This window comes from Convolutriloba macropyga, chromosome 5 (assembly GCF_964194025.1).
Source record: "Convolutriloba macropyga chromosome 5, txConMacr16.3, whole genome shotgun sequence".
In the NCBI taxonomy this organism is placed as follows: Eukaryota; Metazoa; Xenacoelomorpha; order Acoela; family Convolutidae; genus Convolutriloba; species Convolutriloba macropyga.
The window spans coordinates 50,348,544-50,372,315 of NC_134472.1; the positions used below are offsets into that span (position 1 = coordinate 50,348,544).

At 37.7% G+C, this 23,772-nt stretch overlaps 1 protein-coding gene across 1 annotated transcript in view; it reads right to left on the bottom strand.

The window, feature by feature from the left end:
- The window catches only part of LOC142339441 (DNA-directed RNA polymerase II subunit RPB9-like), a 143,019-nt gene that overhangs the window by 79,223 nt on the left and 40,024 nt on the right, over window positions 1-23,772 (bottom strand). The window contains exons 2-3 of the mRNA XM_075389477.1: window positions 15,855-15,947; window positions 5,667-5,840 (exon numbers count right to left, since the gene is read on the bottom strand). Of these exons, the coding sequence (XP_075245592.1) occupies window positions 5,667-5,840; window positions 15,855-15,944 (264 nt within the window). The 5' untranslated portion in view covers window positions 15,945-15,947. The remainder of the gene's footprint in view (window positions 1-5,666; window positions 5,841-15,854; window positions 15,948-23,772) is intronic.

A 23,772-nucleotide genomic window follows, 5' to 3' on the forward strand; every position in this document is an offset into this window, starting at 1 on the left:
GAAAACGTTAAAGAGTTGTTTAAATCCAAACAATTGGAGCGCAAGCCTCACTATGTATTTAAATTTTAAAAGTGAAATTATTTCCATGCACATTGCCTCAAAAAATTTTTGCAATTTCGTTGGTTAAAAGTTGCATATAAGCGAAATAGCTTTTTCAAACATAGCTTATTCGAAAAGGAGTTGTTCAAATCAAACCAGACTCATAATCAGAGTTTCCCATGGAATGTGCATTCTAAAACACCAAACGTTTTTGAGCTGGCTTGCCTAAGAAAAATTGATTTCGTTGGTTAAAAGTTGCATTTAAGCAGAATAGCTTTTTCAAAATATAGCTTATTTGAAAAAGTCAAGGAGTTGTTTAAATCAAACCAGACTGATAGTCAGAGCTCCCAGTGGGATGTACATTCTAAAAAACCGAGCGTTATTGAGCTGGCTTGCCTCGGAAAAAATATTAACTTTGTTGGTTAAAAGATGCATATAAGCTGATAATATTTTTCATATACAGCTTTTTTCAAAACGTTAAGGAGTTGTTCAAATCAAGCGAAACTATGCTTTTTTGACCTGGCTTGACTAGGAAAAAATCGTAATTTCATTAGTTAAAGTGGCATATAAGCAAGTAACTTTTTCATATATAGCTTCCTTCAAAAGGTTAAGGAGTTGTTCAAACCTAACAAAAATTATAATCAGAGTTTCCCCTTGGAATATAGTTTCTAAAACACCAAGCGTTTTTGAGCCAGATTGTGTAGAAGATTCAGATTTTTTTTGCTTAAAAGTTGCATATAAGCGAGTTAAATTTCTCGCATGAAGTTTTTTCAAAACGTTAAAGAGTTCTTCAAATCAAACAAGACTCATAGTCAGAGTTCCCTATGGGATGTACATTCTAAAACACCAAGCGTTTTGAGCTGGCCTGCCTGGGAAAAATTGTGCTTTCGTTGGTTAAAAGTTGCACATAAGCGGAATAGCTTTTTCAAATATAGATTATTTGAAAAAGTCAAGTTGTTCAAATCAAACCAGACTTATAGTCAGAGCTCCCCGCGGGATGTACATTCTAAAAAACCGAGCGTTTTTGAGCTGGCTTACCTCGGAAACAATATTAACTTTGTTGGTTAAAAGATGCATAAGCTGATAATATTTTTCATATACAGCTTTTTTCAAAACGTCAAGGAGTTGTTTAAACTAAACGAAACTTACAGTCAGAATTCTTTATGGTAAGTAGATTCTCACGCACTATGCTTTTTTGACCTGGCTTGACTAAGAAAAAAATCGTAATTTCTTACTTAAAGTAGCATAAAAGCAAGTAACTTTTTCATATATAGTTTTTTTCAAAAGGTTAAGGAGTTGTTCAAAGCTAACAAAAATTATAATCAGAGTTTCCCCTTGAAATGTAGTTTCTAAAACACCAAGCGTTTTTGAGCCAGATTGTGTAGAAGATTCAGATTTTCTTTGCTTAAAAGTTGCATATAAGCGAATTAAATTTCTCGCATGAAGTTTTTTTCAAAACGTTAACGAGTTGTTCAAATCAAGCGACACTCATAATCAGAGTTTCCCATGTCATGTAGTTTATAAAACTAAAAGAATTTCTGCTCTAGCTTGCGTAGAAAAAAGTTTGTTCTCGTTGTTTTTATAAGAAATAAGCGAATAAACGGAATTATTCTTTCAAATAGCTTTCTTGAAAACGTTAAGGAGTTGTTTAAATCCAAACAATTGGAGCGCAAGCCTCACTATGTATTTAAATTTTAAAAGTGAAATTATTTCCATGCACATTGCCTCAAAAAATTTTTGCAATTTCGTTGGTTAAAAGTTGCATATAAGCGAAATAGCTTTTTCAAACATAGCTTATTCGAAAAGGAGTTGTTCAAATCAAACCAGACTCATAATCAGAGTTTCCCATGGAATCTGCATTCTAAAACACTAAACGTTTTTGAGCTGGCTTGCCTAAGAAAAATTGATTTCGTTGGTTAAAAGTTGCATTTAAGCGGAATAGCTTTTTCAAATAAAGCTTATTTGAAAAGGTCAAGGAGTTGTTCAAATCAAACCAGACTTATAGTCAGAGCTCCCAATGGGATGTACATTCTAAAACACCGAGCGTTTTTCAGCTAGCTTGCCTCGGAAAAAATATTAACTTTGTTGATTAAAAGATGCATATAAGCGAATAATATTTTTCATACAGCTTTTCTCAAAACGAGTTGTTCAAATCAAGCGAAACTCATAATCAGAGTTTCCCATGGCATGTAGTTTCCAAACTAAAAAAAATTTACGATCTAGCTTGCGTAGAAAATAAGTTTGTTCTCTCGTTGTTTTCGTACGAAATACGCGAATAAACAGAATGAACTAATTTTTGAAATATAGCTTTCTTGAAAACGTCAAGGAGTTGTTTAAACCAGATTAAACTTACAGTCAGAATACTCCATTGCAAGTAGATTCTCAAAATTATGCTTTTTTGACCTGGCTTGACTAGGAAAAAATCGTAATCTCGTTAGTTAAAGTTGCATGTAAGCAAATAAATTTTTTATATATAGCTTTTTCCAAAACTTTAAACAGTTTTTAAATCTAACAAAATTTATATTCAGAGTTTCTCCTGGGAATATAGTTTCTAAAACACCCAGCGTTTTTGAGCTAGATTGTGTAGAAGATTCATATTTTCGTTGCTTATAATTTGCATTTAAGCGAAATATATTTCGCACAAAGTTTTTTCAAAACGTCAAGGAGTTGTTCAAATCAAACCAAATTCATAATCAGAGTTCCCCATGGGATGTACAATCTAAAACACCGAGCGTTTTTGAGCTGGCTTGCCTCGGAAAAAAATAGTTTGGTTGGTTAAAAGTTGCATATAAGGGAAGAATACTTCTCATATATAGCTTTTTTCAAAACGTTAAAGAGTTGTTCAAATCAAGCGAAACTCATAATCAGAGTTTCCCATGTCATGTATTTTCTAAAGAAGAATTTCCTATCTAGCTTGCGTAGAAAAAGTTTGTTCTCTCGTTGTTTTCGTACGAAATACGCGAACAAACAATGAATAATTTTTCAAATATAGCTTTCCTGAAAACATCAAGGAGTTGTTTAAACTAAACGAAACGAAACTTACAGTCAGAACTCTCCATGGCACGTAGATTCTCAAGCACTATGCTTTTTTTAACATGGCTTGACCAGGAAAAAATCATAGCTTCGTTAGTTAAAGTTGCATATAAGCAAAAAACTTCATAAATAGCTTTTTTTCAAAATGTTAGGGAGTTGTTCAAATCAAACGAAAATTATAATCAGAGTTTCCCCTTGGAATGTAGTTTCCAAAACACTAAGCGCTTTTGAGCTATACTGAATAAAAAATTCAGATTTTCGTTGCTTAAAAGTTGCATATAAGCGAATCATATTTCTCGCATGATTCGATCTAACTTGGGTAGAAAAAAGTTCTTCTCGTTTTCCTCCGAAATAAGCGAATAAACGGATTTTTTTTTCAAATATAGCTTTCTTGAAAACGTTAAAGAGTTGTTCAAATCCAACCAATTGGTGTGCAAGCATCACCATGTATTTATATTTTAAAAGTGAAATCATTTCGATGTAGCTTGCCTGCAAAAATTGTGTAATTTCGTTGGTTAAAAGTTGCATATAAGCGAATTGTGTTTTTCATATTTAGCTTTTTTCAAAATGATAAGGAGACCAAAGGGAAACAAAATTGACCCGAAAGTCCCACTTTGTACATAGATTTTAAAATTGGAAACTTTTCTGTTGTAGCTTACCGCGGAAAGCAATCATCGTTGAGTTAGCTTGCCTAGGAAAAAAATAGGTTTTTCGTTGGCTAAAAGTCACGTATCAGCGAAATGGCTTTTTTCAAATGTAGCTTATTTCAAAACGTCAAGGAGTTGTTCAAATCATATCAAAATTGGGGTGCAAGTCCCGCTTTAAATGTGTTTCTGTTTGTTGGAGAGAGCATTTCGAGCCAGGTTTTTTAACCTTGTGCGCTGCTCATTTCTCCTATAGCTTTTTCAAGTAACTCCGTCACTGCCGGTCCCCAGCCCGATTGAAAAAGGAAGGAGCTAAAACAACCAGAAAATACTGGAAAAAACTAGAGGTCGTTTTTTTAAACTTGAGTTGAGAAATTTTTCCAACACATTGTTAACTAATTAATCTTCATCTTTCAATTTCCGCTCGACCAATCATCTCTCACGGCCAGGTTATAAAAAAATATGGATTCAAATTTTTTTCACCAAACTTACTAACCAAAAAACGGGCCATATATGGAAACTTCCTTACCATAAAACGGATCATATATGGTAGGGCCCTCTGTTTCATTCATATATTACCATGGAAGAACATAGCTGGCAGATTGCCAGAAAATAGCCGCAATAGATTCGTAGATCGGCAGTCTAAAAAACAGTAAAAAAGACAGACCAAAAAAATTCGCCTTTCCAATGAAAGCTGATCTGTTATATTTTGATTAAAAATCTGTATAAGTTATTAATGCCTCTATTAGCTGACCTCAAATAACTTTCATTTAGAGTGACACACACACATTTGACCTTATCTCTTTAAATTAAAGTAAATAAAAGTCAATTTCAAATTGAGGAAGTCCTTTTTGGGAGTGAGGTAAGTCAAGTGTGACCAAAAATTTAATCACGCGCATGAACAAACTCGCTCCACTAAAAGCGAAAAATGACGTCACACATGCAATTCAGTTGAAACCGCATGAACGAACGAACAAAAAGTGGCCGTGACGTCATATGGTCGTAACAAAAATCATGACAACGAAACAGAAAAAAACATAGCAGGACAAGTCCTGACGTACAATTCAAAGAATTTTCATTGACTAAACAGGAAACAGACCTAGAACGGACTATGAATGGATTGGAAAAACCATTTAGAAAAATATTCGATCCAAAAAGTCAAAGAAACAGTAAAAATCGAAGTGAAATTGCCGCATGTGAACGAAAAACCCACTAGCGAGAAAGCGAAATTCTGTTCGAACAACGTTTTCGCACTCTACTTTAAATTTAGAGAGAAAAAATTTCACGCCGCAAAACCACTCGCTTTTTCGCTCCACTTCCTGTTTCGGCGTGATAAAAATCACTACTCCAATTTGACTTCAAAAATCATGAAAATGTGTGAACAGATCTTCAAAAAAAGACAGCGCCCCAATACAATTCAGATTCTTTGAATTGTAAAAAACCAAGAGAAGGCCAATAATAGCCCCAGCTATCGCTGTGCGGCCATTAAAAATACTGCTCTCCTAGAAAAACTTGTTATCAATAACACCGACCATATATGGAAACTTACCAACCATAGCAAGATCATAAAACGGAATTTTGTATGGACCATATATGGTCCGTTTTATGGTAAGTAGGTTTGGTCAACCCGGGTAAATTATTATTATAACAAGCACATTAGACTCTGCTTGAAACAACAATTATTGGAGAATTCAGCCGTCATTCAGGCTCGTTTTGATACCGGGATAACTGGATACGTCGAAGAGCAGTAGTCTAATATACACCGGCTTAAACTAAAAACATATTTTTGGGAGTCATGGCTGTGTTCGTGGTTAAAACTTAGTCAACTTGATGTTATATGCAACCCATATTCAATTTTTCAATATAAAGTGAATATCGAGAACAGCTACTCTAGCTTTGCCTGAAGTAGTACTCTGGAATCTTTTATTGTTTTCTCAATAGCGAAATTACCTTTGGACATTGATGGTCCTCAGATCTCGGTAGTGTTGGATCGGTGGCCACGTCGGGATTAATCTGGGTCAATTCATCAACTTCATGCAAAATTTTGTTAACATAGATACAATTGTTCTCAGCCAGCACTTGGTACGCACAGTTACGACAAGAATACATCAGCTGCTTCGTTTCCTGTAAACAAATATTAAGTAAATTACTGCTCATTACAGGAAAACCTATAGGTCTTCAGTTTAATAAATCGAAAAATTGACAGCAATTACTACTTAATAACGTCTGTCTTAAAGCTTGTTTCAGTACATGACCTCAATGCCCTTGAATATTAATGTCTTTCATAATTGCTAAAAACAGACACCTGAAATGAAATTGAATTAAATAAAAAAATGTCAGAACTCCCAGAAGACTTGTTCTGAATTGTAGCGCTTATAGTATACCACAGACAAAAGCACTCATACCAGCAATTAAAACCAGAACCATGAACAGAGCTCATTCGGAGTCCGATTCGAGTTATAAAGGCATTTGCTCAAAATTTTTTCACAGTTCTATCTATTACATCGAAAGCAAGGAGAATCTGTAATGTCCGTCTGCACAATGTTTCAACCTTACAAATACTAACCTCGACTATAGCTAAGCTAAGCTTTTCAATAAAATCAAGCATCGACTAGGTGGGAGCTAATGGACCAGTAACTCTACACTATCCTGCAAATCTACTTGCAACCAGAACGATTGTATTGGCTTGTTTTCGAAAAAGACAAGTTGTACAATTTGCGATCTCAAATAGGCCTTTGTGGCCAATACCTTCACTAATTCAAAAAATTTTCACCATACAAAAACTTGTCTTACTCCTACGTAAATACAGCTGTCGATAAAATACAATTTTGTAATTATAGATTTTTTCCTATTCCTTTCGAGAAATCGACTCAAATACACTTTTTCGTACCATGTAAATTTTTTCAAAAATTTATATTTGAAAACAATTTTGCAAACAAATTCTCAATGTTACTGTTAATAATTTTTTCAAGGGCACACACTTTTCCCCCTTTGGCTACTACGTGCTGACTGAATCAATTATTTTTGAGAAAATACCAAAAATCTTACATCGTTGAACTTCTTGCGTAAAAATTGTACTTCTCAAACTCTATTCAAAACATTGTTGGTTTAAGTTGGGCAGTCTGACATGGAATTTGGTGTCCAATCGCAGTAAATCATTTTAAAAAATTAGAGAATTTTCGTTCAAATTAAATTGATTCTCTTGCAAGATTTCCCCACCCGAAAGTGCACGAACGAAAATATAAACCAACTAACGTCGGAAGTTGCTCTGGAATGACAGGCGGGGCTATTTAATTCAGGGGCTGTACCCTAGATAAAATTTTCTGGATCTTTTCCGTTTGTGCCCCCCCCCCCCCCCCAGTACGCTATGCGCCCCCCAGTTACAGAGCACGTGCCATTACATAGTAAATCACTATGTAAAAATATTGCACGTGCGTCTGGGGGGTGCAAATAATATGCGCCCACTAAGCTGGGGGGGGGGGGCACAAACGGAAAAGATCCAATTTTCTTTATGGGTGCATACCCATCAGACAAAGGTCGGGTTTGAACAAGGACCACCATGAACAAACTTTATTTCAGAGCGAGAGCAATGGAAATCACTCAAAAACGAATAAGAAAGGCGTGAAAAATTCACTTGAGAAGTCAAAGATTATTCTAAAAGAAAAGCGCAAAAACTGTCTATCGACAAATCTGCATAAAGACACACACACGTTTACAAAAATTGCTTCTCATTCGACAGCAATTAATAAAGCTCTGAAAAATTTGTCCTGGACGGCGAAATATAATAGCCTGAGCCGAAAAATTGTAACAATACACCAGGTAATTACCATAATTTCGTTTTGAAGACGTTTTGTAATTAAATCTGTAGTCGTCGACTGTCAGTTCCCCACCCCGGTTAAGCAGAGCCCAATCATTGACAGCATCCAAGCAAACTATTGAAGATTTGAATAGCACTGAGGATATTTTGAGACCAAGATTCGATTCTAGTAGCACTTAGTTGTCGTAACGCTTAAGAACCAGTCTGAGAGTATTTTTTCGCTAACAGAAACCGAATTTTCCGATCGATCATTTGACGTCACGAATGAATATTAAAAATTAACTGCCTAATTTAAACAATCTTTTGAGGAGAAGCCACTTCGGCGTTGCAAATTGGCAACGAACAGATGAGAAATTGGCAACGAACAGTGACCTAGTGGGCGCACGTCAGAAATCCCCCCATGAGTCACGAGTTTCCCCAAAACCAGCCTTTCCGCAGTATAATTGGAATACTTTCCCCAGTCTGCACTACCGACGAGACAGATTGTACCAATTCGGTAAACGCCATTTGAGGAAAGCGGATTGTACGGGGCCGTGTGGTGCGACGCCTACGCGGCACATGCAAAAGTAATAAACCCTGTGTTGTCCTACGTCTATCGTCATCCTTGGGGACTGTTCTTTGGGACAAGCCCCGAACAGTCCCGGAATTGTTTGAATTCAGGAGAAGCATCTTGCGTTGGTCCTCCGTCTGCTTTCCCACGCTAAAAATTCACCGCTATGAACTGCTTAGAACGGGGCAACAAACAAATTTTGTTACCGGATTCGAACCTGAACTTCTACGCTAATAATCGACAGCTATTTCAAGTGCTACAATCGCTTGACTTGCTTGAACAAAGCAATAATCGCTTTCATTGACACACGCGGTTCAGTTAGTCGAGCACTGCATTGAATGAGCTGTGCTAAGAACAGAAGGCTGAAGTGAACGAACTGCATCGCGCATGGAACTGGCCACTTCGCTGTCAGAATAATGACACGCACATTCCAAAAAACATTTAAATTATTAAATGAAACGATGAATGATGCATTGACTTGAACCTCAACGATTACACAAAACAGTTTTGGTTACGTTCTAATAATCTCTATTTTGCCATCTGTCGGGAATCGATCTGGCCATCTGCAGCGTGGGAAGCGGAGACGGATCGCGCACTGCGCCAACTTTCAATGCTCACAGAAAATAGAGTCTGTGAAACAACTTTAAAAGTGGGTTTTCTCTAAACTGAGAAAGTGGTCTCTAATCAGTTTGGTCTAATGTAAACAAAATTTCAGGACAATTTTAACGGACACACGCCGCATTGCAACAGAACTAAATCACCAGAAGAGATAGCAAAATACTGTATTACAAGAAACTAATCATCAGATCACGTTGAAAAGTAACCAAATTTTCAACAAGATGAGCAAAATATGACAGTCCGAAAAATCTTACCGGCCTTAAATTTCACTGTATCCAATCTTAAAAATTCCCTAACTAACTCTGCGACCCAGAACACATCGTAAGGAAAAGATGAGGCAGATAACGATCTTGGATAACAAATTCAACTACAAAACTAAAATTTTGGTTCATAGAAAACAGTAAAACTTTGGTTTTGGCACTTCAGCAAATTTTTGAACATTTATTTTGCTGGAGAAATATTTGATGAAACGAACTCAATCTCTTGCAAAATGTAAGCTTCGAGGAAACAAAGGCACATCCAAACCCAAAAGCAAAAAATTATAACCCAAAAACAGAAAACTAGCCCCAACCGTTGTTCAAAAAACAGTCATTTTATAATAACAATTCTAACAATTTCTTAGCACTGCATTATAAAAAAATCAACAGCAACAACAAAAAATGGAGAACAAGAAATTTAAGAAATTTAGGAGGAGGCAAACATTTGGAAACGGCACGTTAAGGCAGAGCAAGTAAAACTAATTTATGGTTACAACTTATAATAGATATTTGGAGAAAAGTTGGCAAAAACTAGAATGTGAAGATTACGGACACGTCAAAAAAGGCAACTTAATATTTGAAAAAATAAAATGGAAGAAAAAAATTCAAGAAAATTAATCAATCAGCTTTGGAGCTTCACCAAATTCACTGCGCCAACTTTTCGTCAAAATTAAACGCCGAAAAAAACTTTGGATTCAAAACGGAAAAAACTGTACCAAAAATATTGTTAAAATTGCATAGATGAAACATATTTCCATTGAATTTTTAAAAAAATTAACGCTAAATAGTGAAATCTTAATAACAAAGTATGCAACTACCAGACGGTGCACAAATAAGTTTAATTAATTGAATCAAACCAAAATAGCAGATTTAGAAAAAAAAATTGACAAAAAAGACGAAAACGGTTAAGTAAATTATTTTAAAAAGAACCTACAGTCAAGTCAACAAGGCGAAAACAATGCATGATTCAGAAAAAAATTGTAAAGCAAAAAAAACAGAAAGCCTATACACTGGTTCTAGAAGCCCGATCAAAGAAGTAAAATCGGAAATTATTGAAATAAAGCAAAGTTGCTCCAACAACACTATAAAATCTGAAAAACGGCTCATATTACTGTAACTTCTTTTGCAAAAAAAATCTACAGAAAACGTAATAAGCCAAACAGTAGCACATCGACAAAGACTTTGTCGAAAAAAAAGTTCAAAGTCAAAAAGCCACTCAGCGGAAGACATCAATTGTTCCTGATCAAAATTAGTTCAAACAGATATTTCATTGCATTTTTCGTTTAGGTCAGAGCGCGCAAACACGTATTACTTCCGGATAAAAACCTCAAGGAAATCAATACTGCTCTTCCAGTGTCAATTTAAAAAGCCCCTCTTAAAGGGTAGTTAGTCAATTCGGGGCGGTAAGTGACCTCTTATATACATCTAAAAATTCTGCCGGCAGTCAAGCGTCAAGGAACACCATAAACACAAACGGAGATAATTTCACAGGACAGAACGGATATATATAAGTGATGATCTTAAATCAAGATTTGAATAAAATTGAGATTAAAGGTCAGAAACACCCTTCTCCGGGCATTGCTCCTATTGTAGCTTCAACAATAGAACGCTAGTGCATTTTTTGTTTACTCCGGAGGCCGAACATGGAGCTACGCAAAAGCGCTACGGAGATTTTTGTCCTTATGTATTCGATCACGTCAGAATAAGAACATTCTTTTTTATTGTTAATTGTTGCTGCTGAGCTCTCTGTGGTTATCGATGCTGACGGACTAGCTCTCCAAGCGCAGTAAAAGCTCAATGGGCAGAAATTGGCCATCTTCACTTAATATTCCTAGTCAATACTTCAATATACTATTTGTGGAGGTTTTTCCTTGTAAAGTTTCGAGACAAGGTCCAGTTCGACCGCATCACATAAATTATTGCGTAGGTCGGTAAATAAGTCTTGTATATCGTTGATCGTTGTGCCCGGTGTGGGAATAGCCAACTTTTTGACAACTAAAGCATGAGCTACATTAAATGTCTCCGCATGCAAACGCTGATTTTATTTTTACATGGTCACTCTCGTATCTGAGTGCAACTTCTTCTAAATTATGCCTTGAAATTGTATAGCTTCAACGGTACAGCATTCGCCCATCATGATGCTCCTTTCTCCTTGCCGAAATCTAGAGAATGTGCCTTGATTCCATCAGTGAGGTCTTTCAATAGTAAATTTTACTCTAACGATATTGTGAAAAAAAAATCGTAATATCCACAAAACAATGAGAACGACAATCGCAGCACGGCTTAGCCATCGCTATAACAGCTTTTAGCAAAAATTGATGTAAAACTGGAAATTTCGCTAGTCACAACCCTTTATTAAAAAAAGTTTAGTTGGTTGAAAAACAATGATCGCTGTGTAAAATGAGAAAAATGGAATGCGTGAGTTCCAGTTCGGAAGGTAGAAAGTTTTCAAAACTCTTTTTTTCTTGATTTTTAAATATCACTTCTCCACACCAAAACTCCACTCTTTCTGTCTATAATAACGAAAAGCTAATGATGTAAAATTATTGAAGCTCCACGGAGCTTTAAAGAAGCCTGGGCGGCGCAGGGCCCTCTGCAACACGCACTATAAAGAAAGACACTCAATGCAGCAAAAACCTGAAAAAACATACGAAGCTAAGTTTCGCACTCCTACGCAGTGCAATTATCTGTCTCACAGGCTGCCGTGGTACTAAACGTGTAACTGACGTTGATAACGCCTATAGTCTTGTTGAGCAGGAGGAAAGACTAGACACCAAATTAGCATAGTAATATTTGAACGTTTTAACGCGGCTCCTAGAGCCTATTGTTGTAAGTTTAAAGTACAATGTGTTTTGCGGTGAATCATGCCTCCTTTTTCTTCACTATTAAAGCCCTGTTATTTGCCCCCAAAAATCCACTGTTTGGGTACGTTTGCATAGGATTATACGCCTTTTAAAACCTAAACCTTGAGGTACCCCTTGCTATTAATGGCTCTCGGACGAAGTTTAGAGCAATTATGGTGAAAGCGTGCCATTTTTATGCAAAATATTTTGCTTTCACTTCTTGCGTGAATTTTTCACTCTTGACTTCTTTATTTTTTGAGTGATTTGAATTGTGCGCATAGCGATATTGTGGATCTATTCTGTCCACCCCCCCCCCCCCCGCTTAGTGGGCTTATATTTTTCTTCAACAAGTAAATTAAAACTTTAACCATATGGTTAAATATACAAATATACTTGAAACAAAAAATATTTCAAATCATTCAAACAAAAAAATAAACATCAATCAATTTTCCTAAAGAATCATTCATATAGAACATTCTTAAATTTTAGTGCGATTGTTTTCTTACCAAAATAACTTTTAAAAGCTAGGTTACTATTCAAAGAAATTTTTTCATGTGAGAGCAAGAAATCATTCAGCGTTTTTTTAGAAAACGTTTTCATTTTTGCCAACCGAAGCCACTGTGGTAACTTATTCCTTTTTGTACGCATTGACGAATAATCGATTTCATTTCAAAGTTGGTTTCGATATTCTGTCTAAATTTGAATTGTTTTGTTCGAGTGTTTTGATGAAGACTCAGATACCCGTGAAAATTCAGAAACTTCTGGTCTGACTATCATAATGAAATTTGATTAGCGACATTTTTGCTATTGTTAGCTCAACTGGTAGAATCTTGGTCTGAATTAGCAGACCTCTCGCTTTGTCATACTTTTTGCGTAGAAAGCACACCTTTATACCCCAGCTAATCTATCTTTTAGGGCGTTAGGTTTTTTCAGATAAATTTTGTAAAAAGATTGTCGAAAACGATAAGTATGAAAGCAAACGTGATTTTAAAAGAACAAAGCGCACGTTGAGGGGAATTTGATGTCTTATTAGGTATATTGAGCTTATAGAATGAGTCATCTTTTTAAGGTTTTAATCAGCTGCTCATCAAAATTAGGGTTCCTGTCAATTTGAATACCAAGATATCTGCAACTTTTTTGTGTTTTGGGAACTACATTTTTGTAAAAAAAAACAGATCCGAAATCAGAATTATTGCACGAGAAAAAGATTAATTCGGTTTTCTTTGTATTCAAAGTTAGTTTGTTCATCTCTACATATTCTTCTGTTTTTGTAAAATTTCCTTGACTTTTCCATGTAAGCTTCTTTTCTTTCCACAACAGACAATACTTCTGTCATCTGCGAACTGAATTACTTTCTCTCCATTGTGTTTATATTAGATTAAAAATAGTTCAAATATGAAAGAAAAATGAGTGGTCCTAAAACAGTTACCTGTGGTACACCGTGATTCACAATTTCACAATCAGAGAACATGCCATTAAGTTTTACCTTTTGTCTGCGGTTGGCAAGAAAAGAAACCAGCGATTCTTTCACATCTTGGGAAAAAGCATACATTTCAATTTTGTTGAGAAAAATGTCATGCGAAATGGAACAAAGCTTTTGCAATGTCTAGAAAAATAAGTTTCTTTGCTTCGATCTAAATAAGATGACACTGTTTCAACCAGTTGTAAAACTGCATCGATTGCTGCCTTTTTCCTGAAATTCAAATTGCTCTTTATTTATTATTTTTTGCCTATCAACGAGATCCGTCATCTGAGTCAGGAGGCGCTCAAAAAATTTTGCAAAACTCGGAGTTACAGAAATTGGTCGAGAGTTTGTGCTATCCAATTTATCACGTTTTTTGAAAATTCATGTAACATAGGCTAATTTCATCTTAGTTGGGAAAACTCTTCCTTAATGCATTCATTTAAGGCGAACTGTAGATGTACGCCTATAGCTAATTTGCAAGACTTTATGAGACGAATTGATATTTGACCAAGTCCTGCTGCTTTGTTATCATCTAGCGAGTCAATGACTGAATAAAGTATTAGTCATAGTTCTGAATGTGAATTCAGGTATATTAAGTTTATCAGGGTATTTACAACCAATATCAGAACCTTTCAAAACACCTATATTAGCAAATGATCTATTGGCTGATCTTTTTAACGAACTTCCATTGTTCCTTACTGGTCGGTACTTTTTGGAGGAAACATGAAAATTGTGGTGCGACTCCCTTAATCTCCTATTAACTAAGTTTCTTACACGCTTAAATTCTTTGTACGTCTCACTATCATAACTTTTTTTCGATCTGTTGAACAGAAAATGTTTTTGGGCAATCAAATGCTTCAATTCTTGTGTGAATCAGGGCTGAGAATTCTTAAAATTTACGTCCTCTTTTTTAACAACCTGAGTCGGTGCGTGTTTTTCAACAATTTTCTCGAAAGTATCGACGAATGAATCAAACCAATCGTTGCCATTCCCACATTGGTACATTTTGCACCATTCTGCAAGGACAAGATCTCTGTTAAATTTAGAACGTCAGAAAAGTCGGAAATTTCTGGTCATTATCATGTTGTCACTTAGATGTCAATGAGAGGTTTGAGTTGAAGATAACAAGAAAATGGTCGGAGTTAAAAGGCGTTGTTGTGACATTATGAATTTGATGCACAAAGGTCTTGTTTACTTTTTTTCTGTCTTGTTCAGCTAATTCAAGTTGTAATCACCCAGCAAAATAAAGCTATCTAATATACTATATTCCCCGATAGATCGGTACTTAACTGAATGGAAATTCAAAAAAACATAAATGTATGAATCAACTGTTTTAAAAAAACAAACATTAGGTTTCAATGGAATAATACTTTTCAAAAGTTCGTGTATGAATTTCGATATGATTTTCTTTTCACATAAGTATATTGAAAATTGAAAATATCAAAAAGAGTCACAATGTTCTATATTTCAACAAACCATCTGCCAAATTTATAATGAGTTTGAGGTTAAAACGCTTGATTTGGATGGAAACCAGAAAAATTGTTGTTATCATAATGATCAATTTTTTTCCAAAGTTTCTGTTGATAATTCCCGGTTTTTTTTCAGTTTCCGGCACTGTAAGCCCATTATGTACAAAGAAATTCCGGATCTATTCTGTTTCGCCCCCTCCCCCTGAGCTTAGTGAACATATTTTTATGACCCCAAGGCACACGTGCTATTTTCTTACACAGTAACGTGCTATTTAACAACATATAATTTGTAACTGGGGGTCAAAAAAAAAACACTGGGGGGAACATAATAGATCCTAAATTCCGTACATTTCTCGCAAGTTTAGGTATGCCATGACTGACTGATGGGTGTACTCCATCATTGCTGATATCTTTCGTTTCCAGCATATTATTCAAAAAACAACATCAATATCAAAAACGCCATTAAACTCCGTTGCCACATTTTCTAACGCTTTATTATATTTTCTATATTTTTGTTTTTGTTGCTGCGACCAGAAAAACCATCTTTAACAGGTGGAACTTTGCAGAGTGCAACTTTGAGTGGTGACAGTTTCTTTATAATTTCTGACGCATAGATTCCATTAAAATACCAGCTCTTTCAAAACCGCTATTTCCCAAATCAATATTTGGATCTATTCTGTTTCGGCCCCCCAGCTTAGTGAGCATAATTTTTTTATGACCCCCAGGCGCACGTGCTATTTTCTTACATAGTAACGTGCTAAATAACAACATAACATTTGTAAAGGGGACGTAGAAACACTGGGGGGGGGGGGGGCGAAACAGAAAAGATCCGATATTGTCTTTTGCGAAAATAAAACTGATTATTAGCAAACACGGTATAAAACCCGTGTAGCTTAATGTCTACGAATCTCTTCCGAGAGGCTGCATACACAGTCAAAGTTTTTTTTGCACTGTAAAACGTTCTCTAGCCTATGCCCCCTTATAAATTGATAGCCTCGCCAGTCGATCGTTGTTGTTGTTGGGGATTTATAGCTGTGCTGAAGGGTCTATTTACAGCTGTGCAATTCGTCCGACGTTAGTTCTCATTTAAACTCCGAGTACTTGATCAAAAAGCATTACCTTATTCTCCAGTGGGTACAGCATATTATGGCACTCACTGCAAAATCGGATCCCTACGAAACCTGGTCCTTCTGATTTCTGAGCATCCATATCTGAAAAAATTGCAGAGGAGTGAGAAAGAGTTTTAACTTTCAGGGTCTTTTCCGTTTGTGCCCCCCGTTACAGAGCACGTGTCATTACATGGAAAATCATTATGTGAAATTATTGCATCTGCTTCTGGGGGTGCAAATAATATGCGCCCACTAAGCTGGGGGCACAACCGGAAAAGATCCTAGCTTTCACTATGAACACGATCAAATGCGCCGATTCCAGTAAAAAATAGTTTATATATTCCTTGACAAAATCAAGGTCTAAGCGTTTTTGGATGTACACCCATGCACAAAAATTTCTAACTGTATGATTACATGCTAATAGACACCGCTGAAGAACTAACTACGCAAATTAAGTCAAATTCAAAAGAAAAACCTTTTCTCTGAAACGGTAATCGGTCCAGGCGGCAAGACAACTTTCTATGTACAAATTTAAATTCTTACAAGAACTAACAGAAAGCATCGTTTCCGCAGTGCAGAAATAGATAGGATTGAACCTACCCGGCATTTTATGGAAAATGGCCGCAATTTATTCCCATAAAATAATAATAATAATAATAATAATAACAAAGGATTTAGGATAAAGTAATCCACGGGTTCGCATAAAACCCGGTTATTGAGTTGTTCAAAATTTATTAATATTTACGTAAAGATGAGTTTCTTCAAGTCTCTACAGTTATTGCAGCCACACAAGAGACGCCAAGTGCAAGGGTCTGATTCGTTGTAGCGGGATATGAAGAACCGATTGTAGAGTTCCAGGAGTTTGCTCTTGTGCTCTCGATCAAGGAGGATATCATATTTGAAATAATCATTGAACAGATTTGCAAGGTGACAGGCTCGGTACCAAAAATCTGACTCACTCTTCTGCAACCGCATTTGCTTACAGATAAAATTTCTAGTGACTTGGGCTCTCCGGGTTCCCACCTCAGTGAGAGTGACATGGCTTTGCCAGTCTATATCAACTTTCCCCGATAACATTTTTGCAAATAATAACACGACATGAAGTTCTTGATATAGAGACAGTGGCAAGATGTTGATTTTCTGAAGTTTTTCCTTGTATGGGAGGACGCTGTTGCTGGTTTTGAATATCCAGGCCATTGCTTTTCGTTGAACACTTTCAAGTAAAGTTAAATAGCCCTTTGATGGTTTCCACAAGGCCGCGCCATAGCTGACAATTGGCACGACGTATCAAACATATGCATTTTTCCTGGTTGCGAAATTTGCCTTGCAAAGGTTTCGTTTTAGCAGAAGGAATGCATTCAAGGCTTTTTCAGTTCTTTTCTTCGCGTGTAGTGTCCAGATTAAAGAGTCAGTAACAAAGAGGCCCAAATCTTAAATCGATTGAGTGGCTTCGAAGGTATAATTGGGCAGAGATATTTGGGCAGAGCCTTTAATACATAGCAGCTTGCTTTTCGTAAGGTTCATTGACATCAGATTATCATCGCACCACCTCCACAGTTTTCTGACATCTATGTTGAGCGTCACAGGATTGGTCCCTAAAATTTTGTAATCATCCGCATAGCCAAAAGCCTTTGACATAACACAGGACGGCAAATCGTTTATGAAGACTAGGAAGAAGAGCGGGCCTAGAATGGAACCTTGGGGGACGCCGCTAAAGACATCAAGTTCTTTTGAGGTTGTGCTATTTATTCGCACTGTTTGTTTCCGATTTGACAGATAGCTTCGAAGCAGACTTAGGCAGTTTCCTTCGATGCCAAGTGCCGATAGTTTGTCTAAAAGTAGGTCGTGAGAGACTTTGTCGAATGCCTTCTGGAAATCGATATAAAAGGTCGTGAGGTAGGAAGGGTTGGAGTCCAGGCAGCTGAAGATCTCATGCAAGTACTCTATTAGATTTGTTGTGGTCGATCGTTTAGGCCAAAAACCATGCTGTGCGGGATTTAAGGTTGAGTAGACAACTGGAATCAGTTTGTTGAAGATGAGCGTTTCTAACAATTTCGACACTGCAGACAGAAGGCTGATTGGTCTGTAGTTAGAGGCGTCCTGTTTGTCGCCATCTTTATAGATTGGTACAATTTCAGCTACTTTCCATTTAGTTGGGAAATGAGCTTTGCAAGCTATTAAATTGAAGAGCAAACCAAGCGATTTTGGCAATGACTTGTGGAGGTTTTTTAAGAGCGCATTCCCTATCCTGTCTGGTCCTTTGGCTTTATTTACATCAAGTTGCAGCAGTGAGTTCTGGATTTCTTCGGTGGTGAAGTAGACGTGGCTCAACTGAATTACAACCTTCTTGTTGTGTGCTTTGACTCTGTTAGGCATCTGTGTGAACACTGACTGGAAGTAGTCGTTAAACAGGTCGGCTTTAGCAACGTCAGTAGTAGCTGTTCGGTGATTCAGGAAGATTTCGGCGGGCACAGAACTTGACTTGGTGACAGACTTGAGATAGCGTTGTATGTCAGTAAACTTGCCATCTTGGAAGAGTCGAAGTTCATGCTCTTGTTGGTCGTGTTGAAGTGCTAGAGCAAGATTCGTTTGCACATGCTCGATTTTGAGTTTAGTTGTGGGCGTTGGTTTCCGTTGCTGCTTTAGTTGAAGGGTATTCAATTTTTTGATAAGGTGAGACGATCCATGACTGACCCAGGGCGCGAGTTCAGATCTGTGTTTTGTGATGGTAGGTATGAAATCTTGGAGGATTTCATAAAGCCATTGGTACCAAAGATCTAACATCAAGTCTACGTTGCTCAGACAGTAAGGAAGAAAAGGATGCTGAGCAATAAACTCGTTTATCTCGTTCCAATTAGCTTTCTTATATGCAAAGGCTCCAAAGTCGAGCTTCTGCCTTGGTTTTGGCGGTTGTGTGTGTGATAGCTTGATAGCAAAGAAGACCTTGGCGTGAAACGGCATATGATCGATTCTGAACATGCTTCTAAAATGATGGTCATGAACAATGCTTGAAACAGTCTGGGGTTTGTTGCATAGGAAAATGTCCAATGACTTTCCATCTTGAGATCGAATTAGTTGTTGAAAGTTTAGGTCGCAGAGCTCGTTCAGTATTATCTGCTCGTCGGACGAAGTCGAGGTACAGACAGCTCCATATTCATATTGCTTGGACCTCAGAAAGGTCAAAAATTGTGCGAAGTCAGCAACCGACCATGTTTAATGACTGTTGCGCGGCTCACTGTAAAGACAGCAGATTCTGATAGGTTTGTTCATCAGCAACCGGATAACAACACATTCTTTGAAGCTTGAGACAATTTCACAACTTGGAATGTTTTGAGCAACAGCTATGAGTGCACCACCGTGTTTTGTAGCCCCATTTGCACTTGGTCGGTCTTTTCGGTGTATTGTAAAGTTGGCGAGGAAGGTTGCACTGTCTTTGACACTTTCAGTAAGCCACGTTTCTGTAAGGCAAATGATTTGGTAATGATTTGCTACTGTTGTGGCATTGGAGAAAGAGGTTCGTCGGTCATATTCGAGTATACTTCTGGCATTGTAGATAAGAATGTTGAGGAAAGTGGTTAGTCAAAAGGACCCGTGGACTTCGGGTGTTTTCTCCTTGACCCATTTTGTGCCTAGCCGGATGAACAAATTTCCGTCACGAACTCGAAGATTCTTTGGTTCGGTGCCATCATTGATTAGTTCACGTCTTCGCATTAAAGCTTGGTTTTCACGATCAGCTTCTTCTTTTGTTAATTGTCGACTCAAAAACACAGGTTCGCCAAAGGTTTTCAGTTTTCTCGCAGAAAGTAAAATCATTTGTCGTTGATAGGCATTCGGAATCTTCAAAAGTATTGTTCTAGTTTTGCACTCCTCGTGCCGCCCCAGCCGTATCACATCTCCAATATCCGCATTGACCTCGACGTGCGCCAGTAACTCAACAGGTTTCGGTGGCCTTCAGGTTTTGGGGTTGGTACAACAGTGGGGACTGCTTCTGTTTGGGGCTTGCTTGTGAGGAACGACTTGATCTCAGAGACAGCTTTCTTGAGGTCAGTCATTTCGGTCTCAAGGTTTTTCATTTGGTTTTCCTGGTGCTCTTTTACCGTCGCGTGCTCTTGAAGTGCATATTCAATCTTTTCTTGGCGTTTATCTTCAACGCAGGCGTTACAAAGAAGTAGGGCATTTTTACCGAGGGCAAAGACTCCTTTCATTGCCGTTTCACTTAGGCCTGTGCAGTTCTCTGTTAGGTGCATTCGACGTCCACAAAAGAAGCAGTCAAAAGAGCTTTCATATTTAAGAATTTTCTCGGCACATGTAGAGCAACAATCGGAGATTAACTTCATTCGATGGCGGGTATTGTGTTTAGACATCTTCCAGGGGCTCAGAGCCAGAGACTCAATAAGCGCGCCTTAGAAGATTAACAGTTTAACAAATGAACAAGAACTAGTAGGGGCTCAGAGCCAAAGACTCAATAAGCACGCCTACCTGATCTAGAGTTTTTCAGCTCAACCTTTTCGGAAAGCTGGTCAAAAATGGGGTTTTTCCCATTATAGCCCCCCCACCACCCAGCTTAGTGGTCACATAACCTATAGCGCCCCCATCATGGTAAACAGACCATAATTGGGGGGGGGGGGTGGGTAATTGGGGGGGCTATATTTAGTGGCCAAAAATATTCCTCATTCAGTACCTGCTAAAAACAAGGACTCGAGTGAATGCAGTAGTAGCAGAAGGCGAGGCCTTAGGGTATCGCCCTTGGGTGTTTAATCCTCCCAGTTACCATTTCGCTCAAGTTTTTTTCAGGGTTAGTTTCCACAATTGCACAAAATTATCCAGCTGCAGCTGTTCAGTTCATTGTAGCGTCTGTGAAAAAAGGTCGTATACATTTGCGTCCGAAGCCTCTTGTTCAGTGGTTTCTCAGTCGTTTTATCACTATGTTGTACAGTCTCATTGCGCAGGTCCAAAATTTTCGTTCCATTTTTTCAGTCTGTTTTTCGGAAATTCGAATTTTGCTTTGTCTCATTTCGGTTGATTTAAAGTGGTATCTTCGAACTATTGACGTTGTAGTTTCCGTATAGAACAGAGAAGCAGGAGCTCATGTAGTTACACGTACATGAGATTCGGAGTAGTCGAGTCCGGTCAGTCCTGTTTTTTAATCATCCATTCAACTGCATATCCATTTAGTGGCTATTATTTGTACTCTCTCGAGTGCATTCGGCTCAATTTTGGAGGTGTACCACACCTGAGATGCATAGGAAAGTACTGGTACAACACAACTAATAAAGTCAAACACCTTAGTTGAGAGGTTTGCGCTGTTTGAGATGTTTTTTCACTGCAGAGAAGGATCTCCAGCCTTTACTAACTCGTTTTCGGCAATTTTCAGCCCAGGATAAATTTGAAGAGATGATTACTCTAAGGTCTTTTTGGGTTTTCACGATTTGGCGACTTTGGTTTTCTTTAGTCGCCGCGGTTTCATCTTTGATTAAAATGATTGTGCCCCCCCCCGTTACAGAGCACGTGTAATTACATGGTAAATCATTATGTAAAATTATTGCATCTGCTTCTGGGGGTGCAAATAATATGCGCCCACTAAGCTGGGGGAACAACCGGAAGAGATCCTAGCTTTCACTATTAACACGATCAAATGCGCCGATTCCAGTAAAAATAGTTTATATACTTTTTGACAAAATCAAGGTCTAAGCGTTTTTGGATGTACACTCATGTACAAAAATTTTTAACTGTATGATTAAAGGCTAATAGACACCGCTGAAGAACTAACTACGCAAAAAAAGTCAAATTCCAAATTGTTCCCATGCAATACATTCAACCTTTTCGGAAAGGTGGTCAAAAATGGGGTTTTTCCCATTATAGCCCCCCCCCAACCAGCTTAGTGGTCAAATAACCTATAGCGCCCCCATCATGGTAAACAAACCATAATTGGGGTTGGGGTTGGGTAATTGGGGGGGCTATATTTAGTGGCCAAAAATTTTCCTCAATCAGTACCAGGTAAAAACAAGGACTCGAGTGAATGCAGTAGTAGCAGAAGGCGAGGCTTTAGGGTATCGCCCTTGGGTGTCTAACCCTCCCATTTACCATTCAGCTCAAGTTTTTTTCAGGGTTAGTTTCCACAATTGCACAAAATTATCCAGCTGCAGCTGTCCAGTTCATTATAGCGTCTGTGAGAATAGGTAGTATACTTTTGCGTCAGAAGCCTCTTGTTCAGTGGTTTCTCACTCGTTTTAATCACTATGTTGTACAGTCTCATTGCGCGGGTCCAGAAATTTTCGTCGCGTTTTTTCACTCTGTGTTTTGGAAATTCGAATTTTGCTTTTGTCTCATTGCGGTTGATTTAAAATGGTATCTTTGAACTACTGACGTTGTAGTTTCCATATAGAACAGAGAAGCAGGAGCTCATGTAGTCACACGTACATGGAGATGCGAAGTATGTCGAGTCCGGTCAGTCCTGTTTTGTAATCATCCATTCAACTGCATATCCATTTAGTGGTTATTATTTGTACTCTCTCGAGTGAATTCGGCTCAATTTTTGAGATGTACCACACCTGAGATGCATAGGAAAGTACTGGTACAACACAACTAATAAAGTCAAACACCTTAGTTGAAAGGTTTGCGCTGGTTGAGATGTTTTTTCACTGCAGAGAAGGATTTCCAGCCTTTACTAACTCGTTTTTGGCAGTTTTCAGCCCAGGATAAATTTGAAGAGATGATTACTCTAAGGTCTTTTTGGGTTTTCACAATTTGGCGACTTTGGTTTTCTTCAGTCGCCGCGGTTTCATCTTGGATTGAAATGATTTTGCTCTTGTTCTTGTTTAGCACCATGTCGTGGTCGTTGCTCAATTTTAGAATGCATTGAGTTGCATAATCAGGTTGTTGGAGACTTGATGTTACAAATTTGAAATCGTCAGTGTATCCAAATGCCGGTGTTCTTTGTTCGCAGTTGGCTAAGTTGTTGATGTACACGATGAACGTTGAAGGACCCAGGATTGAGCCCTATGGAAATCCACCTTCGACGTTTCAGACTTCTGTTGTCTAATTTTAACACTGTAGGTCGTTTTGTCAGGTAACTTGGGAGCAATTTGAGCAGATTTCCTCCAATTACTAGACCACCTATTCACCCATGCTTTTGTTTGGGCCGGTATGGAAAACCAGTCTAAGAGATTTTGCCAAAGCTTATGTGTTGTTCCAAATGACGTTCTCATGTCGTCTGTTTCAAATGCTTTGTTTATCAGGATGCCGCGTAGGGTTTCATCAATTTCATTTTTGGAGATGGAAAGGTAATTGAGTTTCTGTTTTGGGTATGTTTGTTCTTGCTGTATTTGTCGTTTGTTGATGAGAAGGTTTATTTGTCGTTTATTGATAGGAGAAGAAGTCGGGGAAACGTTTTGTTTTGTGGAGAGATTAGAGTTTATTGCAAGTCAGACAAACGTTTCCTTTTGAAGAATTTTTTTCGTATGCGAGTTGTTCACTCAACCTCGGGTAATTCTTGTCTTTTATTTTCTCTGGATTTGCATGCTGAGAAATATATGCGAATTTTGTTCGAACTTTCTTTTTATGGTGCTCAAATTTGACTTGGTGGGAATTTGGGGGGGTTATTCAAGGTGGAAATAGGGCTAGCTGATTGGTAATACGGGGGATATGGGTTTGCAAATTTGATGCTTTCAGGTGACTGCATGAGGAGTAAATCTAATAGTGATTTGTCTCCATATGGTAGAATTTGACATTTTGTCCGCATTGACGAACACATTTTTCTCGTACTTAACCCCGGTCGACATGATCTCTCTGTCAGCTGTTCCAAGGTTTAAATAATCGGTGATTACAATTGTGGAGTCCTGTTCTGCTGCTGTGCTATTTAGATTCTTAAAAAAGGCTTCGCGATTTTTTTTGTTGGCTCTGTATGAACCGCTTTTTGGTGGGTTGCA